Source organism: Borostomias antarcticus, assembly GCF_949987555.1.
Source record: "Borostomias antarcticus genome assembly, chromosome: 1".
NCBI classification, from domain to species: domain Eukaryota; kingdom Metazoa; phylum Chordata; class Actinopteri; order Stomiiformes; family Stomiidae; genus Borostomias; species Borostomias antarcticus.
The window spans coordinates 61277761-61301340 of record NC_140234.1 but is presented as its reverse complement, the minus strand read 5'-3'; the positions used below and the strand labels follow the sequence as shown (position 1 = coordinate 61301340).

At 44.2% G+C, this 23580-nt stretch overlaps 1 protein-coding gene across 1 annotated transcript in view; it reads left to right on the top strand.

Moving 5' to 3' along the window:
- The window catches only part of doc2b (double C2-like domains, beta), a gene marked incomplete at its 3' end in the record, with an annotated part of 224570 nt that overhangs the window by 165052 nt on the left and 35938 nt on the right, over positions 1–23580 (top strand). The window contains exons 12-14 of the mRNA XM_084437399.1: positions 2932–2955; positions 7993–8067; positions 16428–16537. Of these exons, the coding sequence (XP_084293525.1) occupies positions 2932–2955; positions 7993–8067; positions 16428–16537 (209 nt within the window). The remainder of the gene's footprint in view (positions 1–2931; positions 2956–7992; positions 8068–16427; positions 16538–23580) is intronic.

Sequence of the window (23580 nt, the reverse complement as noted above, 5' to 3'; positions counted from 1 at the left end):
AAGGCAACCCAACAGCGCAGAGAGGGTGATGTAAAGAGTGTGAACGCAGGGCTGGGCTGCCAGGCGTCAGTAGTGACGCAGGATCGTTTCATGGGAAGTCATGGACATGGCCCTGAGTGACACATGTACTGTATCATGGTTAACGTACTGCAGTGTTACAATTACAGCACTCTGCACATGTGATGTAGAAGTTTAATTACTAACCAAATGAGATCATTGAGGGGTGATATTATCAATTCACATTGTTAATTTTGTGGATATTTTAGCATGAAACCTTAGATGGCTCTCACAGGAATACATAGGATTACGAGGTATTACATGACTGAGCCAGATAGCGGGACGTGCTTAGTCTGGATCAGGACATCAGGTCACAGAGAAGACAGCCCTCGTAGGGATTTAATCCTACCCCTAACCATAACCCCTAACCCCTAACCCTCGTAGGGATTTAACCCTAACCCTACCCCTAACACTAAGCCTCGTAGGGATTTCCTCTGATTATTATGCCTCAATAAGGCTCAAGCACACAGTGACATTATTTCTATACATCTGCAACTGACTGTGACTCAGAGGGCAAATGTCTGTCTGTCTATTACGGTAATGCACAGCAAATCTGATGGTCAAATAGTTTTGGTGCTTGGCAGAATTTTGTTTCCCCTGTATTTGACACAGTCTGGCATTGGAAATCTGTCTGTTTCTTTTTTCCCTTTTTTTTCTCTTTTTTACAATTCTAAAACAGAAAAAGAATAATAAAAACTAGAAATTATATTAAAGTAAAGCACTTCATACATTTTGGGAAAGGTAGTGTGAACATAAGAGCAGTGAAAAGTATATGAAGGGAAGACTTGATATAAAATTAACATCACAGCATTACAACAGCATTATAAGGTCGTTCATTCAATACCTCCACTAAATCTTTCTATAAGGATTTTACATATTTGACCCACTTCATTTTCCTAATATATAATTATTCTATTGTGTATAATTACAGGAGCCGAGGGGGAGGGAGGGTCTTTATTCGTCCACACAGGGACACATTGCACACAGCATGAGAGGCGACATGGCACACAACACACACAGACACACACACACACACACACACACACACATGCAATTGATGAACGAAGACAACGAGAAAGCTGTTTACCCGTTTCTAAATCTTCCACCCAAGCCTGTTCTGTTCATTCAAAATGCACCCATCAATAAACCCTGACCTCTTGGTCTTCATAGGTGTGTTGCATCGTCAGGTCTGTGAAAAGGGTTAGTGTTAGTTGTGACTGGGTTAGGGTTAGTTGTGACTGGGTTAGGGTAAGTTGTGACTGGGTTAGGGTTAGTTGTGACTGCTGATTCAGTGGGCTCTTTGCCTGCTCCACTCTGTCTGTTCTGGCTATGACTTCCGCTACCAGGGATGTCATTGATCACAGTAAAATACATGACGTCTTAGATGAGCTGAGCCACCAGACGCAGGGGGCGGAGTCTGGATGTATTGTTCACAGGATAATTAAAATGGCCCCAGGACTCCATTAGAATGAATCATAGAGATTGGCCACCCTCCTACGTACAACCCCAAAGCATCCCCCCCACCCTCTCACACACTTCAGAGACACCTATAGCCCCCTACCTGACTCAATTAAAGTCACCTGTCTGTGACCTTTGATGACTTTGAAGAAAAGGGTTGCACTCATTAGTTGCCAGTAGCGACAGGGTCACCCGCTCAGGGGTCCAGCTTCAATGACGTTAGTTTGACACCCCAAGACTTTTGATGATGGAAAAAGCCTTGACTGAATGAGCCCATCGATCTATTTACCAAGAATATTTGATGGCATCGGGTGTGTTTGCTATGCTATACATTACAGTACATTCAAAACGTCAAGCAATCCAGGTCCAAGTCACCACAAGCTACAAGCTACAAGCTACCACCAGTCAGGATTTACAGGGAGAAGTAAACAAACTGAACTATTCATACTATTGATTCAGAGATGGTTCTGAGGGAAATGAATTCTCTAGCTTGTAAATACAGCTGACTGTGAGTCAATGACCTTATTTATTATTATTTGTTAATTATATTTTTTTAGCCCTATAACAATGAGACTTTACAGCATGAATAACCCTAACCCTATAGCAGGAAGTTCTGTCTCCCTTCTGCTCCAACTACTGCACTACTACTACACTGGATTGGGAGCAGTCCTCTCTAACAGCTTGTTAATATGTGTTAAACTAAATTAATGTTTAATTGAACCTCCAGGCAGCATATTCATTTCATAGTTTTAATGAAATAATAATGATTCTCATTATTTGTTTTGCCTTTGGTGAAGCAGTCTTATGTATTACTTGTGTGTCACACACATTTTCTTGAGTGACTTACCTGACCTCAAACTTTTTTGTAAGATAGACTTTAGGAATGTTAATTAAAATAACCTTTACAGGGCCAACTTAATCCTGTCATTAGACAAGCCCTAACAAGAAGTTTTTAAGGTTGACTGTCTCCAAACTCTAACCCTAACCCTAGCCCTAACCCTAACTCTAACCCTAACTCTAACCCTAACCCTAACCCTAACCCTAACCCTAACCCTAACCCTAACCCTACCCCTTACCCTAACCCTAACCCTAACCCTAACCCTAGCCCTAACTCTAACCCTAACCCTAACCCTAGCCCTAACCTTAACTCTAACCCGCACTACGTACCGTTGACTTTGCCACATTAATTATATACACTGGAAATTCTTTCACTCTGTTGTTTTACTAATCATCTCTAGGGGTGATAGTTGTGTTCCTTCACAAAACACAATCTCATTCCTCCATTCTACCTTCTCTTTTATATGTTTACAGTTATTGTTTGTTAATAGTTGTCTTGTGTTTTTTTCCTCCATCCTCACTCTCTTGCATGCTCTCCTCCACTCGGCATGTTGCTGCATGTTATGTGATGGGAATCAGCTCCCCATTCCCAGGTATAAGAAGGTAAGACACTAAGGATCACTTGACCCTGTGGAGTGGACCAAGCCCTAACCAACCCTAACCCAACCAAACCCACCCCCAAGTCAGCCCTAACCAACCCTAACCCAACCAAACCCACCCCCAAGTCAGCCCTAACCAACCCTAACCAAACCAAACCCACCCCCAAGTCAGCCCTAACCCTGATCAACGTGTAACTAAACCCCAACCAGCCAACACTACAGTAACCAACCTACACCCAAAACAAATAACCCTTAACCAACCCACACCCAGCCAACCCACACCCAGCCAACCCACACCCAGCCAACCCACACCCAACCAACCCACACCCAACCAACCCACACCCAACCAACCCACACCCAGCCAACCCACACCCAGCCAACCCACACCCAACCAACCCACACCCAGCCAACCCACACCCAGCCAACCCACACCCAGCCAACCCACACCCAACCAACCCACACCCAACCAACCCACACCCAACCAACCCACACCCAGCCAACCCACACCCAGCCAACCCACACCCAACCAACCCACACCCAGCCAACCCACACCCAACCAACCCACACCCAACCAACCCACACCCAGCCAACCCACACCCAACCAACCCACACCCAACCAACCCACACCCAACCAACCCACACCCAACCAACCCACACCCAACCAACCCTAACCATCTATCTTATCCTTACTCGTTTTGTTTCCTTCAGAAAGTATACTACAAGGTTGAATGCTTGTCCAAAAGTAGCACTGTTGTCTTTGACCTTCTGCTATGATTTTTGATGACCCTCAATATTCCCTTTTAATATATAATGTATTTAATCTGTAGTAGTATGAACAGTAGATGCCTCTCATCATTTCATACCTTTTGTCACCTCATTCAACTTCCTAAGGAAGTAAATAGCCCATCGACAGTTGTTGCAGTGAAGTTAAATGAATGCTGTGGATCATGTCACTCCCCCCCCGTGTCTCAGTGGGCTGTGGATAGTTATAGATAGTATAGATAGATAGTTATAGATAGTTATAGATATCTATAAAACTAGCAGTTCTCTGGCCCTTTTCCACATTGTGTGTAATGGGACCTCCTTATGAAATGACCAAGCTAGCTTGATTCCCTCCCAGTTAGCTCCTTGTATCGACCTCTCTATATGAATTTGTCTTGTTAAAATCTAAATTTTCTCAAGGCCAGTGGCATTAATCAAGCATCACATCTCATTTAAAAACATATATCAGACTCCTCCACAACATCTTTTTTCATTTTTTATTACAACAAACCAATACGGTGTACCATTAACAACCTCACCGGCACTGAAATTGACAATATGATGCAGTTCAGAAAGTCATTCTACCCTGGGAGCATGTTCCTGTAGAGAGCGTGAATAAACATTGACCTTGAGCAGGTTCCTCTCCCACATCCATCATTGAAGAAGAGACGCATCCACTCGTCCTCCATCACATCTTCCTCCATCAATTCATCATTCCTTCTCCTCATCTTGCTAGTGGCAGACAGCCTCCAACTAAACCCCTCGACCTCTGGAGGCCCCGACAGCCTCCAACTAAACCCCTCGACCTCTGGAGGCCCCGACAGCCTCCAACCAAACCCCTCGACCTCTGGAGGCCCCGACAGCCTCCAACTAAACCCCTCGGCCTCTGGAGGCCCCGACAGCCTCCAACCAAACCCCTCGGCCTCTGGAGGCCCCGACAGCCTCCAACCAAACCCCTCGGCCTCTGGAGGCCCCGACAGCCAAACCCCTCGGCCTCTGGAGGCCCCGACAGCCAAACCCCTCGGCCTCTGGAGGCCCAACACGGTTAACCCCTTCCTGACCGTGACTCTAGGTCATCTCCCTGTGGAAGAGGATCTCTGGCCGTTCCATTATCGCTTGTGTCCATTATTGATGTATTCCAGCCCATCAGATCTGCTGATTCAGATGCTCTGGACAGTTACTGTACATGAACAAGAAGAAAGAAGCCAGTATATAGCAACAGGGAAAATTAATTAAGCCCATCTTAATATAGCACACAGAGTCTGCTACAAAAAAATGGATGATAGAGGTCGAAAGTAAGCCGGTATTTATTACAGTAGGTGTATTTAATAGGTTATGGTCTCATAAGTCCAAGAAATTGAATTATTGATTTTTTTTTTAATGTTTTTAAAAGAATCTTTTAAAATGTTATTGCAATCTGCAATAGGCATCAGAATCACATTTTGCAGCATCTGCCTCTGGCTTCTTTCACACAACCCCCTGCCCTCTTCATGAATGGAGGAAGCTTAGGGAAGGGTCATTATCCAGATAAAGAGGACATGGCTTGATTCAAAGCATCTCCAGGCGTTTTGCTGGGGGGGTGGAGACACGGGCATCAAACACAATAGCAGCGCTGAGAGGAAACTGGTCTGAATGAATATGTACAAGAAGCACAATGTGTGGAGACTGAGCCTGGCACCCCTACACCGGCCATTCATCTCCCCCCCACCTGTTATTATGATCAACTTGCTATTCACCAGAAACTCAGGCAATCAGTAGGCTTCCGCAAAACAGCCCTCTACGTTCATTTCTCACCAAACTCCCATCATGCATCTCTGCTCAGATTGCATAGCTCAGGAGGTCGGCAAGTGGTAGCCATGATGCTAGACGGATACCCCGAACCCCTAACCCTAACCCATGATGCTAGACGGATACCCCTAACCCTAACCCTAACCCATGATGCTAGACGGATACCCCGAACCCTAACCCTCACCCTAACCACGTGAGCCTCTTCAATCAACTCATGATCTTATCACCACCACAACTTGACTTGGTTCATGTGCTCTTCAGCGTCAAGTATAGGGGTAGAGGAGAGACACGTCACTGGGGAAGACGTATAGGGGTAGAGGAGAGACACGTCACTGGGGAAGACGTATAGGGGTAGAGGAGAGCCACGTCACTGGGGAAGACGTATAGGGGTAGAGGAGAGACACGTCACTGGGGAAGACGTATAGGGGTAGAGGAGAGACACGTCACTGGGGAAGACGTATAGGGGTAGAGGAGAGACACGTCACTGGGGAAGACGTATAGGGGTAGAGGAGAGACATGTCACTGGGGAAGACGTATAGGGGTAGAGGAGAGACACGTCACTGGGGAAGACGTATAGGGGTAGAGGAGAGACATGTCACTGGGGAAGACGTATAGGGGTAGAGGAGAGACACGTCACTGGGGAAGACGTATAGGGGTAGAGGAGAGACACGTCACTGGGGAAGACGTATAGGGGTAGAGGAGAGACACGTCACTGGGGAAGATGATAGCTGATAAAAGTGACTGAAGTGAGTTGTGTATTGATTGTAACAGGTCATCACATGTGTTGGTTTTAAGTCTGATATTTCAGTTACTAGAATTGTTTCTAGACTTGACTTCAGTGCTCCGCCCATGTCTATGGTGTATCTGTCTTCTGTAGCACCTCATGTAGCTGTAGCAGATGCTAATGAGGGTATTGCAGATCAAGGTAACTCTGTTAGAACATGCAGAGGCATGTTCTAACAGCACAATGCAGAGGGCAAGGATGGGGAGGTCAAGGAATGGTCCTGAATACTCATTATTCAGAAAGGCACAGACAATGCGATGGAAACAGATTTTTTTTTTCTATTGGAAGTTCCTCGTTATTATTCTGGGGGGAAAACGTATGTCTGCATTAGCCTATTGTTATGTTGAGAGTGATTCACAGGAGGCGCTGGGCTAATCCAATAATAGACCACTGGCCATGGCTACAATGGGGCCGTAAGAAGGACACATTTCCACTCCAATGAGGCGGTAAGGGTTAGGGTTTCCACTCACCCGTTGTCTGATAAAGTTGGAAGATCAAGCAGCAAGTTTCTTAATTCAGCTAATGTTAGCTGATCAATCCGTTTTGGTAGGTATGGATTTGAAAGTGCGTTCTACCGGCAGACTTTATATCCATTGCCGTAACGTTATGGGTAAAAACATGGCTAGAGCCATAACGATAGATAAGAGTAACATTATTGTCAACTAGACCATAACTTCAAAAATAGGCTACACTCAGTCTGAGACAAAATGTGACTTGTGGATGTTTACTACGTATGGTACTGCCTACATTGTCATAGTACCATAACCTAACCATGTGTGGTCTTTCCTGTCCCCTGTTGCCCCAAGAGAAAGAAACTCTTTCCTGTCCCCTGTTGCCCCAAGAGAAAGAAACTCTTTCCTGTCCCCTGAGTCCCCAAGAGAAAGAAACTCTTTCCTGTCCCCTGAGTCCCCAAGAGAAAGAAACTATGAGTGCATGATGTAGAAGAGGAGGAAAACAAGGAGACAATGACAAATACACAAGTATTTGCCCAGACCATAATTTAAACCTTTAATTAAAAATCTCTTTAAAAATCATGTGTGTGTGTGTGTGTGTATGTGTGTATGTGTGTGTGTGTGTATATGTGTGTGTGTGTATGTGTGTGTGTGTGTGTGTGTGTGTGTGTGTGTGTGTATGTGTGTGTGTGTGTGTGTGTGTGTGTGTGTGTGTATGTATGTATGTGTGTGTGTGTGTGTGTGTGTGTGTGTGTGTGTGTGTGTTCTCTGCTGGTGTCAGAGGAACACGTCTCTTCTAATCAGCCGGAACACTGTGGCTGTTGTTCTGAGGGCTCTCATGCCGCACCCATTTAAGAACTCAACCTGTTCAACTAAAACTGGGGGTCAGGGGTCGAGCCTCATACTGGGGGTCAGGGGGCGAGCCTCATACTGGGGGTCAGGGGGCGAGCCTCATACTGGGGGTCAGGGGTCGAGCCTTAAACTGGGGGTCAGGGGCGAGCCTTATACTGGGGGTCAGGGGTCGAGCCTTAAACTGGGGGTCAGGGGCGAGCCTCATACTGGGGGTCAGGGGTCGAGTCTTGATCCTGAACGTCTGCTTAGCTCCACCAAGGCTCTGATATACAGTAGAGACGTACAGTAGCTACACTCGCAGGAGGATCTCTGTGGAAAATATTGACAGGGCTGATAATGTAATATGGCGTTGTTCATTGTGAACTCACAGCCTTACAGCTCTCTGAACTCTCTTTCTCCTCAGGGGCTCAAACCCATGGATCACAACGGACTCTCTGATCCATATGTCAAGCTGCACCTGCTGCCCGGGGCCAGTAAGGTAGGAACCTCTCACCTGAACACTTATTCAGCCTGTCACACTGGGCAGGTACGAACCTGTCTCTCCACCTCTCACCTCAACACTTATTCAGCCTGTCACACTGGGCAGGTACGAACCTGTCTCTCCACCTCTCACCTCAACACTTATTCAGCCTGTCACACTGGGCAGGTACGAACCTGTCTCTCCACCTCTCACCTCAACACTTATTCAGCCTGTCACACTGGGCAGGTACGAACCTGTCTCTCCACCTCTCACCTCAACACTTATTCAGCCTGTCACACTGGGCAGGTACGAACCTGTCTCTCCACCTCTCACCTCAACACTTATTCAGCCTGTCACACTGGGCAGGTACGAAACCTGTCTCTCCACCTCTCACCTGAACACTTATTCAGCCTGTCACACTGGGCAGGTACGAACCTGTCTCTCCACCTCTCACCTCAACACTTATTCAGCCTGTCACACTGGGCAGGCCTTCATGTGTGCAGCATAGTGTCATGTCTGATCATTACACATGAACTACTGCTCTACGCTCTGTGAAGAGCTACGCCAGCCGTGGATATGGATAGCCTGAAGGTGTGTCTTAACAGGTTAGTCCAACAAGCCATTACTACATTACCACTGTGATGTACCATCTGTCATAGAGCGGTTCTGGTTCTGTTGATACCACCCTGTCCACGCTGTCCTGCTCTAGGGCAGCATAGTACTGTATAAGATACGCAGATCGCTACAGTGATACATTTATGCAGAGGGCTTCGCTATTGAGCCATTACTTATTTCCAGACATTGTCACCTTCATCAGCCATCCGATCTAATCCATGATGATCATGGACACAGAAAAGACAATGGACCAAAGTTCAGACGAGCCTCATCTCACATTCTGTATATTATTTCATTCACCCAAACACCAGTCTTTCACCGTGACTTATGTCAGCTCAAGGGTTTGGAAGCCTTTTGTTAAATCCTTGTAATGTTATACCTGTGGATGGACACATTTCTTTATACTTGGCAGTTACACAGTTCTCCTGGCCACAAATGACTGTCGTCCTCATGCAGCCCTTCACTGGTCTTGCCAACAATCCACTTCCTGTAGTGGCCAATAAGGGTTTTCTAAATGAGAGCAGCAGGCGGGCTTCCTCGCTACTGCTAGGAACTGTTTGACCTTGGATTGTGCCGTCCGTCAGACAGTTATTAGGTAATTGATTGGCCGTGGATGTGGACATATGGACTTGCACCATTTATGGGCCTGAAATTACATCACAAACATGGCAGCTGGGATGAGCCGCAGATGTTCCTCACGCCTTGTTAATGGTGGCCGTGACGGCCTGTCTGGACAGAGAGAGATGTGGAGGAGGCCCAACTAGTGCCAGAGAAGTGCAATGATATGTTCCTCTGTGTGTGTGTGTGTGTGTGTGTGTGTGTGTGTGTGTGTGTGTGTGTGTGTGTGTGTGTGTGTGTGTGTGCGTGCGTGCGTGCGTGCGTGATTAAGAGGAACCCAAAGAGAGGTTTTCTCCCCATGCACATTCAGGCTAGGTGACGATCAGAGAAGAGAATAATTCCTCACAGAAAAGCGATTAGATTCAGTCAGGTCTTCCCTGGAGACCGGCTCACAAAGTAATATGATATCCTGAACGCTAGGGTTAGGGTTAGGGTTAGCCTCTGTGTAGGCGCAGGGGTAATATGATATCCTGAACGCTGTGCCTCTGTGTGAGCGCAGGGGACTCACCTTGCAATGTTCTCCTCATGTTTGACGTGTCTCACCACGTAGAAGCTCAAGCACTTGAGTTGACATGTTATCTGCTCCAGACAGTACCTTTGAAATGCCAATTAGTTTCTTTGTAAGGTTGTTAAACAGTACAATACAGTTGCTGTACCCTTGGTAGTCATTATGTAAGTGTTCCTGTAACCCTGATATGCATATATTCCATATGACAGCTCTGTGTGGAAACCATTTATAAACACAACCACACTCAACTGCCTAATCATATGACAGCTCTTCTGTGTGGAAACCATTTATAAACACAACCACACTCAACTCCCTAATCATATGACAGCTCTTCTGTGTGGAAACCATTTATAAACACAACCACACTCAACTCCCTAATCATATGCGACCACAAGCCAATACCTGAGAGGCAGATATATTTCCTCTTAGATTGTGAGATGTGGCACAATCTCACTTTGGATTGATAGGTAGTGGATTGATAGGTAGTGGATTGATAGGTAATGGATTGATAGGTAATGGATTGATAGGTAGTTGATTGATAGGTAGTGGATTGATAGGTATTGGACTGATAGGTAATGGATTGATAGGTAATGGATTGATAGGTAATGGATTGATAGGTAATGGATTGATAGGTAGTGGATTGATAGGTAATGGATTGATAGGTAATGGATTGATAGGTAATGGATTGATAGGTTATGGATTGATAGGTAATGGATTGATAGGTAATGGATTGATAGGTAATGGATTGATAGGTAATGGATTGATAGGTAATGGATTGATAGGTAGTGGATTGATAGGTAATGGATTGATAGGTAATGGATTGATAGGTAGTGGATTGATAGGTAGTGGATTGATAGGTAGTGGATTGATAGGTAATGGATTGATAGGTAATGGATTGATAGGTAATGGATTGATAGGTAATGGATTGATAGGTAATGGATTGATAGGTAGTGGATTGATAGGTAATGGATTGATAGGTATTGGATTGATAGGTATTGGATTGATAGGTAATGGATTGATAGGTAATGGATTGATAGGTAATGGATTGATAGGTAGTGGATTGATAGGTAATGGATTGATAGGTATTGGATTGATAGGTATTGGATTGATAGGTAATGGATTGATAGGTAGTGGATTGATAGGTAATGGATTGATAGGTATTGGATTGATAGGTAGTGGATTGATAGGTAATGGATTGATAGGTAATGGATTGATAGGTAATGGATTGATAGGTAGTGGATTGATAGGTAATGGATTGATAGGTAATGGATTGATAGGTATTGGATTGATAGGTATTGGATTGATAGGTAATGGATTGATAGGTAGTGGATTGATAGGTAATGGATTGATAGGTAGTGGATTGATAGGTAGTGGATTGATAGGTAGTGGATTGATAGGTAATGGATTGATAGGTAGTGGATTGATAGGTAATGGATTGATAGGTAATGGATTGATAGGTAATGGATTGATAGGTAGTTGATTGATAGGTAATGGATTGATAGGTATTGGATTGATAGGTAATGGATTGATAGGTATTGGATTGATAGGTATTGGATTGATAGGTAATGGATTGATAGGTAATGGATTGATAGGTAATGGATTGATAGGTAATGGATTGATAGGTAGTGGATTGATAGGTATTGGATTGATAGGTAATGGATTGATAGGTAGTGGATTGATAGGTAATGGATTGATAGGTAATGGATTGATAGGTAGTGGATTGATAGGTAATGGATTGATAGGTAATGGATTGATAGGTAATGGATAGGTAATGGATTGATAGGTAGTGGATTGATAGGTAATGGATTGATAGGTAATGGATTGATAGGTAGTGGATTGATAGGTAGTGGATTGATAGGTAATGGATTGATAGGTATTGGATTGATAGGTAGTGGATTGATAGGTAATGGATTGATAGGTAGTGGATTGATAGGTAAGGGATTGATAGGTAATGGATTGATAGGTAATGGATTGATAGGTAATGGATTGATAGGTAATGGATTGATAGGTAGTGGATTGATAGGTAATGGATTGATAGGTAGTGGATTGATAGGTAGTGGATTGATAGGTATTGGATTGATAGGTAATGGATTGATAGGTAATGGATTGATAGGTAGTGGATTGATAGGTAGTGGATTGATAAGTAATGGATTGGTAGGTAATGGATTGATAGGTAATGGATTGATAGGTAATGGATAGGTAATGGATTGATAGGTAATGGATTGATAGGTAGTGGATTGATAGGTAATGGATTGATAGGTATTGGATTGATAGGTAATGGATTGGTAGGTAATGGATTGGTAGGTAATGGATTGATAGGTAATGGATTGATAGGTATTGGATTGATAGGTATTGGATTGATAGGTAATGGATTGATAGGTAATGGATTGATAGGTAGTGGATTGATAGGTAATGGATTGATAGGTAGTGGATTGATAGGTAGTGGATTGATAGGTAATGGATTGATAGGTAGTGGATTGATAGGTAATGGATTGATAGGTAGTGGATTGATAGGTAGTGGATTGATAGGTAATGGATTGATAGGTAATGGATTGATAGGTAATGGATTGATAGGTAATGGATTGATAGGTAGTGGATTGATAGGTAATGGATTGATAGGTATTGGATTGATAGGTAATGGATTGATAGGTAGTGGATTGATAGGTAGTGGATTGATAGGTAATGGATTGATAGGTAGTGGATTGATAGGTAGTGGATTGATAGGTAATGGATTGATAGGTAATGGATTGATAGGTAGTGGATTGATAGGTAATGGATTGATAGGTAATGGATTGATAGGTAGTGGATTGGTAGGTAGTGGATTGATAGGTAATGGATTGATAGGTAATGGATTGATAGGTAATGGATTGATAGGTAATGGATTGATAGGTAATGGATTGATAGGTAGTGGATTGATAGGTAGTGGATTGATAGGTAATGGATTGATAGGTAGTGGATTGATAGGTAATGGATTGATAGGTAATGGATTGATAGGTAGTGGATTGATAGGTAGTGGATTGATAGGTAATGGATTGATAGGTAATGGATTGATAGGTAGTGGATTGATAGGTAATGGATTGATAGGTAATGGATTGATAGGTAGTGGATTGATAGGTAATGGATTGATAGGTAATGGATTGATAGGTAGTGGATTGATAGGTATTGGATTGATAGGTAATGGATTGATAGGTAATGGATTGATAGGTAGTGGATTGATAGGTAGTGGATTGATAGGTATTGGATTGATAGGTAGTGGATTGATAGGTAATGGATTGATAGGTAGTGGATTGATAGGTAATGGATTGATAGGTAATGGATTGATAGGTAATGGATTGATAGGTAGTGGATTGATAGGTAATGGATTGATAGGTAATGGATTGATAGGTAGTGGATTGATAGGTAATGGATTGATAGGTAATGGATTGATAGGTAATGGATTGATAGGTAGTGGATTGATAGGTAATGGATTGATAGGTAGTGGATTGATAGGTAATGGATTGATAGGTAATGGATTGATAGGTAGTGGATTGATAGGTAGTGGATTGATAGGTAGTGGATTGATAGGTAATGGATTGATAGGTAGTGGATTGATAGGTAATGGATTGATAGGTAGTGGATTGATAGGTAATGGATTGATAGGTAATGGATTGATAGGTAATGGATTGATAGGTAGTGGATTGATAGGTAATGGATTGATAGGTAGTGGATTGATAGGTAATGGATTGATAGGTAGTGGATTGATAGGTAATGGATTGATAGGTAGTGGATTGATAGGTAGTGGATTGATAGGTAGTGGATTGATAGGTAATGGATTGATAGGTAGTGGATTGATAGGTAATGGATTGATAGGTATTGGATTGATAGGTAATGGATTGATAGGTAATGGATTGATAGGTAGTGGATTGATAGGTAATGGATTGATAGGTAGTGGATTGATAGGTAATGGATTGATAGGTAGTGGATTGGTAGGTACTGGATTGATAGGTAGTGGATTGGTAGGTAATGGATTGATAGGTAATGGATTGATAGGTAGTGGATTGATAGGTAATGGATTGATAGGTAGTGGATTGATAGGTAATGGATTGATAGGTAATGGATTGATAGGTAGTGGATTGATAGGTAGTGGATTGATAGGTAATGGATTGATAGGTATTGGATTGATAGGTAGTGGATTGATAGGTAATGGATTGATAAGTAATGGATTGGTAGGTAATGGATTGATAGGTAATGGATTGATAGGTAATGGATTGATAAGTAATGGATTGATAGGTATTGGATTGATAGGTAGTGGATTGATAGCTAATGGATTGATAGGTAATGGATTGATAGGTAATGGATTGATAGGTAATGGATTGATAGGTATTGGATTGATAGGTATTGGATTGATAGGTAATGGATTGATAGGTAATGGATTGATAGGTAATGGATTGATAGGTAGTGGATTGATAGGTAATGGATTGATAGGTAATGGATTGATAGGTAATGGATTGATAGGTAATGGATTGATAGGTAGTGGATTGATAGGTAATGGATTGATAGGTAATGGATTGATAGGTAATGGATTGATAGGTAATGCATTGATAGGTATTGGATTGATAGGTATTGGATTGATAGGTAATGGATTGATAGGTAATGGATTGATAGGTAATGGATTGATAGGTAATGGATTGATAGGTAGTGGATTGATAGGTATTGGATTGATAGGTAATGGATTGATAGGTAATGGATTGATAGGTAGTGGATTGATAGGTAGTGGATTGATAGGTAATGGATTGATAGGTAATGGATTGATAGGTAATGGATTGATAGGTATTGGATTGATAGGTAATGGATTGATAGGTAATGGATTGATAGGTAATGGATTGATAGGTATTGGATTGATAGGTAATGGATTGGTAGGTAATGGATTGATAGGTAGTGGATTGATAGGTAATGGATTGATAGGTAATGGATTGATAGGTAGTGGATTGATAGGTAATGGATTGGTAGGTAATGGATTGATAGGTAATGGATTGATAGGTAATGGATTGATAGGTAGTGGATTGATAGGTAATGGATTGGTAGGTAATGGATTGATAGGTAATGGATTGATAGGTAGTGGATTGATAGGTAGTGGATTGATAGGTAATGGATTGATAGGTAGTGGATTGATAGGTAATGGATTGATAGGTAGTGGATTGATAGGTAGTGGATTGATAGGTAATGGATTGATAGGTAATGGATTGATAGGTAATGGATTGATAGGTAATGGATTGGTAGGTAATGGATTGATAGGTAGTGGATTGATAGGTAATGGATTGATAGGTAGTGGATTGATAGGTAGTGGATTGATAGGTAATGGATTGATAGGTAATGGATTGATAGGTAATGGATTGATAGGTAATGGATTGATAGGTAGTGGATTGATAGGTAATGGATTGATAGGTAATGGATTGATAGGTAATGGATTGGTAGGTAATGGATTGATAGGTAATGGATTGATAGGTAATGGATTGATAGGTAGTGGATTGATAGGTAATGGATTGATAGGTAATGGATTGATAGGTAATGGATTGATAGGTAATGGATTGATAGGTATTGGATTGATAGGTAATGGATTGATAGGTAGTGGATTGATAGGTAATGGATTGATAGGTAATGGATTGATAGGTAATGGATTGATAGGTAATGGATTGATAGGTAATGGATTGATAGGTAGTGGATTGATAGGTAATGGATTGATAGGTAATGGATTGATAGGTAGTGGATTGATAGGTAGTGGATTGATAGGTAGTGGATTGATAGGTAGTGGATTGATAGGTAGTGGATTGATAAGTAATGGATTGATAGGTAATGGATTGATAGGTAATGGATTGGTAGGTAATGGATTGATAGGTAGTGGATTGATAGGTAATGGATTGATAGGTAGTGGATTGATAGGTAATGGATTGATAGGTAATGGATTGATAGGTAATGGATTGATAGGTAATGGATTGATAGGTAATGGATTGATAGGTAATGGATTGGTAGGTAATGGATTGATAGGTAGTGGATTGATAGGTAGTGGATTGATAGGTAATGGATTGATAGGTAATGGATTGATAGGTAGTGGATTGATAGGTAGTGGATTGATAGGTAATGGATTGATAGGTAATGGATTGATAGGTAATGGATTGATAGGTATTGGAGGAACATGGTATTCTTGTTGAAATGTGTTAATTCATTACAGTGGAATGAATATTCAGCTGCTTATTAGACTCCCAGTATGATTTGATATGTCTATTCTTGATATTCTATTCTTCTGTTTAATTGCAGTCTGGCAACTGCATTCTTCCCCTGACAGCGTTTGACACAGTGACTGTGTGCACATTTACATCCTGGTGGTGACTCATGAAAGAAAGAGGAATGTGTTGCATCGTACATTTGGAGTGTGTGTGTGTGTGTGTGTGTGTGTGTGTGTGTGTGTGTGTGTGTGTGTTGCATCGTACATTTGGAGTGTGTGTGTGTGTGTGTGTGTTTGTGTGGGGGGGGGGGCATTTCAATGAAAATGATACCTGCTGTTACCTGTTGAGTTTTCTTGTGTCTGTGTCGTCCATGGTCAGCTGCTGATTGGTTGAAAGTCAGTTCAGCGCTCCTCCCTCTTCCTGTTCTCTCCCAGGCCAACAAGCTGCGCACCAAGACCCTGCGCAACACGCTGAACCCCGTCTGGAGCGAGACGCTCACCTACTACGGCATCACTGACGAGGACATGGTCCGCAAGACCCTCAGGTAACCTGGCTTCCTGTTTATACACCCTAACCCTAACCCTGCTTCCTGTTTATACACCCTAACCCTACCCTAACCCTCTGAACCCTCCCTCCTGAATAACCTTGCTTCCTGTTATACACCCTAACCCTAACCCTGCTTCCTGTTTATACACCCTAACCCTACCCTAACCCTCTGAACCCTCCCTCCTGAATAACCTGGCTTCCTGTTTATACACCCTAACCCTAACCCTCTGAACCCTCCCTCCTGAATAACCTTGCTTCCTGTTTACACACCTCTGAACCCTCCCTCCTGAATAACCTTGCTTCCTGTTTACACACCTCTGAACCCTCCCTCCTGAATAACCTGGCTTCCTGTTTACACACCTCTGAACCCTCCCCCCTGAATCTCACAGACCCACTAGCATGTGCCTTCGACTCTACCAACATGGCTATAGTGATGTAATAGAACCAATAATTCAATTGAGCTGTAGTAGTTTATGATACCACCCACAAATGAGGTTGTTTCTTCCTGAAAACCAGCGATGAACTGAATAAGTCCATCATCCCTGTTTGTTTATGCTAACTCACACACAGACTCTCTTTAATCCATGTTTAATGGAATCAGAGGCAGGATTTGAGCATAATTCTTTCTGGAGCCGGTGAAGTCGTACATGAAAAGAGATAATTGATGTTCCACAAACGGAGAATCTCTCTGCCTTCACCACTTTGTAGCAGCGTTCATCCGTTTAGCGTGGTTTTAATGTCAGTGGCTTGTGACTTACCCAGTCTCTTAACAGCGTCAGTGTAATGCAGTAAGATTTCCCATTTCAGGTTACAATTAGTTTGGAGCGGGTTCAAGTCGTGCTCAGTAAACATTGGGTAAAGTGCCCCTCATGAGTCAGGGTATGTTCACTCATGAGTCAGGGTATGTTCACTCATGAGTCAGGGTATGTTCACTCATGAGTCAGGGTATGTTCACTCATGAGTCAGGGTATGTTCACTCATGAGTCAGGGTATGTTCACTCATGAGTCAGGGTATGTTCACTCATGAGTCAGGGTATGTTCACTCATGAGTCAGGGTATGTTCACTCATGAGTCAGGGTATGTTCACTCATGAGTCAGGGTATGTTCACTCATGAGTCAGGGTATGTTCACTCATGAGTCAGGGTATGTTCACTCATGAGTCAGGGTATGTTCACTCATGAGGGAGTAGCAGAAGTGTTCAAGGAAAACTAACCACATGGAGTGACTCAAAAGTGTATGAGGCATGATACTATAGCAGTGTAGTTCAAGGGATAATATTTTATTTTACGCTCCAAGAGACTTCTGAACTAACCAATACCAGACATCCATCCATCAGTTACTGAGCCTGTTTAGTCGAGGTTGCGCTATTTACACATTCCTACGTCTTCCCAGTCATTAAGGAGCGGGGTGTTGAGTTAACCCACGCTGGGAGAGGGTTAGGGTTAGGGTTAGTTAACCCAACGCTGGGAGAGGTCGCTCAGCCCATTAGCAAGTGTTGGACACAAATGACCATAAATATGGACTCGCAGCTAATTATCTCTGTTGATTTGTCTGCCTTCAGTGTACGGCTGCTGTTATTAGGCACTTTGATGTCTCGTGTGAACTAATTGGCTGTCAATAATGACCGTCTTTTACTAGTGGCCTCACCTTCATGTTGAAGAGAGTTTTCTGCTGCAAATGCATCCCTCACCTCCCAGAGGGGCAGATCCGTTTAGATCATCATCACATCGTTTAATGTTTCTAGATCATCATTACATCGTTTAATGTTTCTAGATCATCATCACATCGTTTAATGTGTTGCTCATTTGTCAATTCTGTACTACTGACTAGTCAATAAGCCGAACCTAATTGATTAGACACAAGACACACATCAACACAAGCCACACATCAACACAAGACACACATCAACACAAGACACACATCAACACAACACAAGCCACACATCAACACAACACACACATCAACACAAGCCACACATCAACACAACACAAGCCACACATCAACACAACACACACATCAACACAAGCCACACATCAACACAAGCCACACATCAACACAACACACACATCAACACAAGACACACATCAACACAAGCCACACATCAACACAAGACACACATCAACACAAGACACACATCAACACAAGACACACATCAACACAACACAAGACACACATCAACACAAGACACACATCAACACAAGACACACATCAACAACTTCTCAAGTATGCAGAATTTCACCCAAGGGCAAAGAACTACTAAAATCATAGCCAATTTAATTGGAACCAGTGAGGTAACCTGGCCAGACTAAATGACTCCCAATAAGATAAGATAAGATAATTTAAGACTTTATTGATCCCCCAGGGGGAATTTGGCGTTTCAACAGTTAAAAATTACAGAAAGGGTGGAAAGGAGAGAAACACCAGATTCAGAGTAACAGAGAAGGAGATAAGGGAGGAGGGGGGGGTGGGGGGGGGGCATAATAAAGGGATATCAGGGGCTTTATACTGTACATCCATAAGTACAGTAACTGTGCAGTATAGAATACAATAAGATATATATGTACCAGCAATGAGTTACCACTCGGCTGTAAGACTTCTCTCTGCAGTAGACGGATCAAACATGGATTACTAGACCAGCGCAGAACTCTAGGGGACGTTAGTGAGGTCATGAATGATGCATGATGCTCTTTTTGTTACCTGCACCTTATGTGAAGCACTCTGTGCATTCGTGCTGAGAGGGGTGCTATACAAATACACTTTCACTTACTTACTTACTTACTTACTTGTATCTGTATCTGATCTGCTGTATCTGACGGTCTAAGGTGGTTTAAAATAGGGAGACCCATGTAGATCTCCCCATGTAGAGACCCATGTAGATCTCCCCAGGTAGAGACCCAGGTAGAGACCCAGGTAGAGACCCAGGTAGAGACCCAGGTAGAGACCCAGGTAGATCTCACCAGGTAGAGACCCAGGTAGACCCAGGTAGAGACCCAGGTAGACCCAGGTAGAGACCCAGGTAGAGACCCAGGTAGACCCAGGTAGACCCAGGTAGAGACCCAGGTAGACCCAGGTAGAGACCCAGGTAGACCCAGGTAGACCCAGGTAGACCCAGGTAGAGACCCAGGTAGAGACCCAGGTAGACCCAGGTAGAGACCCAGGTAGACCCAGGTAGACCCAGGTAGAGACCCAGGTAGACCCAGGTAGACCCAGGTAGAGACCCAGGTAGACCCAGGTAGACCCAGGTAGACCCAGGTAGAGACCCAGGTAGACCCAGGTAGAGACCCAGGTAGACCCAGGTAGACCCAGGTAGACCCAGGTAGACCCAGGTAGAGACCCAGGTAGACCCAGGTAGACCCAGGTAGACCCAGGTAGAGACCCAGGTAGAGACCCAGGTAGAGACCCAGGTAGACCCAGGTAGACCCAGGTAGAGACCCAGGTAGAGACCCAGGTAGACCCAGGTAGATCTCCCCAGGTAGACCCAGGTAGACCCATGTAGATCTCCCCATGTAGAGACCCAGGTAGAGACCCAGGTAGACCCAGGTAGACCCAGGTAGAGACCCAGGTAGAGACCCAGGTAGACCCAGGTAGAGACCCAGGTAGAGACCCAGGTAGACCCAGGTAGAGACCCAGGTAGACCCAGGTAGAGACCCAGGTAGACCCAGGTAGACCCAGGTAGAGACCCAGGTAGACCCAGGTAGAGACCCAGGTAGACCCAGGTAGAGACCCAGGTAGAGACCCAGGTAGACCCAGGTAGAGACCCAGGTAGACCCAGGTAGACCCAGGTAGACCCAGGTAGACCCAGGTAGAGACCCAGGTAGACCCAGGTAGACCCAGGTAGAGACCCAGGTAGACCCAGGTAGAGACCCAGGTAGACCCAGGTAGAGACCCAGGTAGAGACCCAGGTAGAGACCCAGGTAGACCCAGGTAGAGACCCAGGTAGAGACCCAGGTAGAGACCCAGGTAGACCCAGGTAGACCCAGGTAGACCCAGGTAGAGACCCAGGTAGACCCAGGTAGAGACCCAGGTAGAGACCCAGGTAGAGACCCAGGTAGAGACCCAGGTAGAGACCCAGGTAGACCCAGGTAGACCCAGGTAGAGACCCAGGTAGAGACCCAGGTAGAGACCCAGGTAGACCCAGGTAGACCCAGGTAGAGACCCAGGTAGAGACCCAGGTAGAGACCCAGGTAGACCCAGGTAGACCCAGGTAGACCCAGGTAGAGACCCAGGTAGACCCAGGTAGATCTCCCCATTTGTGCTGATCAATCAAATGTTTTAAACGCACAGAAAGGAATTCTGGACAATGATTAAGCATATTTCATGAACCCTGGTGGATCCTTCTGTCTGGCCCCCTGTGCTCGTCTCAGAAAGCTACTGTGGCCACTCTCAGCGGGGGGCCGATCCCTCTCCATGGGGGGCAGATCCCTCTCAGCGGGGGGCAGATCCCTCTCAGCGGGGGGCAGATCCCTCTCAGCGGGGGGCCGATCCCTCTCAGCGGGGGGCAGATCCCTCTCCATGGGGGGCAGATCCCTCTCCATGGGGGGCCGATCCCTCTCAGCGGGAGAGGAAATAAACATAGTCAATGGTGGTCATTGCAGTAAACTGGATAACCCATGTGGGGTTGGCACTGTGTTCCCAGTCTCTCACAAAACCTTTTCTAATCTGATCCCATGAGAGATATCCTCATATAAAAGCTCTGGTGAACTAATGAACCATATTCTACCAGCTTCATCAGTGCTGGATAAAGCCATGATCAACTCTTTTATTAAAGCAGATGTTTGTCGCTAGCTAGAGGGACGTGGAGATGTGTGCTCTCTGGACTGTGAGGGGAGGCATACACACACACGCAGCATCTGTTGAGCTTTGTGACGGTGGCTTTTGATGTGAGACTCTAATCCCTGTTGGAAGGGGTCGTCCAGACAAAACACACACACACAAACACACACACACACATACACACAGGTGCCAACTAATTTGTCTGCATGTTTGGATTAATTGAGTTAAACACGAAGCTATTGTGTTTGCTTGTGCTTGAGCTTGCACATGCGTGTTTCAGTACATGGTATTTGTGTGTGTGTGTGAGAGAGAGAGAGAGAAAGAGAGAGAGAGAGAGAGAGAGAGAGAGAGAGAGCCTGTGTTAATGTAGTGTGTTGGTTAGGGAGTGTGTGTTAATGTAGTGTGTTGGTTAGGGAGTGTGTGTTAAGGGAGTGTGTTGGTTAGGGAGTGTGTTAATGTAGTGTGTTGGTTAGGGAGTGTGTGTTAATGTAGTGTGTTGGTTAGGGAGTGTGTGTTAATGTAGTGTGTTGGTTAGGGAGTGTGTGTTAATGTAGTGTGTTGGTTAGGGAGTGTGTTAATGTAGTGTGTTGGTTAGGGAGTGTGTGTTAATGTAGTGTGTTGGTTAGGGAGTGTGTGTTAATGTAGTGTGTTGGTTAGGGAGTGTGTGTTAATGTAGTGTGTTGGTTAGGGAGTGTGTGTTAATGTAGTGTGTTGGTTAGGGAGTGTGTGTTAATGTAGTGTGTTGGTTAGCGAGTGTGTGTTAATGTAGTGTGTTGGTTAGGGAGTGTGTGTTAATGTAGTGTGTTGGTTAGGGAGTGTGTGTTAATGTAGTGTGTTGGTTAGGGAGTGTGTTAATGTAGTGTGTTGGTTAGGGAGTGTGTTAATGTAGTGTGTTGGTTAGGGAGTGTGTGTTAATGTAGTGTTGGTTAGGGAGTGTGTTAATGTAGTGTGTTGGTTAGGGAGTGTGTTAATGTAGTGTGTTGGTTAGGGAGTGTGTGTTAATGTAGTGTTGGTTAGGGAGTGTGTTAATGTAGTGTGTTGGTTAGGGAGTGTGTGTTAATGTAGTGTTGGTTAGGGAGTGTGTTAATGTAGTGTGTTGGTTAGGGAGTGTGTGTTAATGTAGTGTTGGTTAGGGAGTGTGTGTTAATGTAGTGTTGGTTAGGGAGTGTGTTAATGTAGTGTGTGTGTTAGGGAGTGTGTGTTAAGGTAGTGTGTTGGTTAGGGAGTGTGTGTTAATGTAGTGTGTTGGTTAGGGAGTGTGTGTTAAGGTAGTGTGTGTGTTAGGGAGGAGCACCTGATGAATCATGAGGTCTTTTCACCACCGCCTGTCCTTAGACTGTCTCTGCCTGTTGCCATGGAAACTGAAGTCTCCTCTCAGCATTGCCTTCGGAGGCTCACTCTTCTTCGGAGGCTCACTCTTGACCTTCATGTAAATAAATACTCAACCAGTAATGAACACAGGACAGTGGATGTAACCATGTGAGAGCTTCTCTGCCCGCGTCTCATTAACTCTCTGGTTCCCTTAAAAACCAAGTCTCGATCAGCTTGTGTTGGTATTTGAGTGATCCGATGATTGATTATCATGTCTGGCTCCTACCTTCGAACCCAACAGCCTTCATTCACAACTGGGCCTGCTGATAGCGTGGCGTGCCCACTATCCCTTCACAGCGAGTACCATTAGCATGCTTACCCATTAGCGTGGCGGAGAGCCATTACTGCTCATTACCATACTCATTACCGTTCTCCTCCCTAACCAACACTCAATGTGTAACATAGATACTGCGTTGAAAAGTTTGCAACAGGGTGCGTCGATTCTCTTAGCATGTCTATTAAATGAAAAAGTGAATGATTTATTTTAATATGATCTATTAAATGAACCCAGAGTCGGGTTAGACAGTGACTTCTAACAGTGTCACTGTTGCCCAGTGTCGGGGGGAAAGGTCTACGCCCAGTTGATGAAACACCAGTAGCTTTTTTTAGAAATAACCGACACCGATGGTGTTGCGCCGCGCTGGTTCTTGCGGGGTCTCTTAGCATGAGCCTCTCAGTGTGAGTGAGTGCAGCGTGACCTGATTGGACCTGCAGCTCTGAGGAACCTTTCACCTGCGGTGTGATTAGAGAGGATGGCCCTGACTGCTCAGCCGGCCATGTTCACTCCACCGCTGTCACGCCGCAACGCACAACGACAGGGAGGGAACTAGAACATTCTCCCACAACGACAGGGAGGGAACTAGAACATTCTCCCACAACGACAGGGAGGGAACTAGA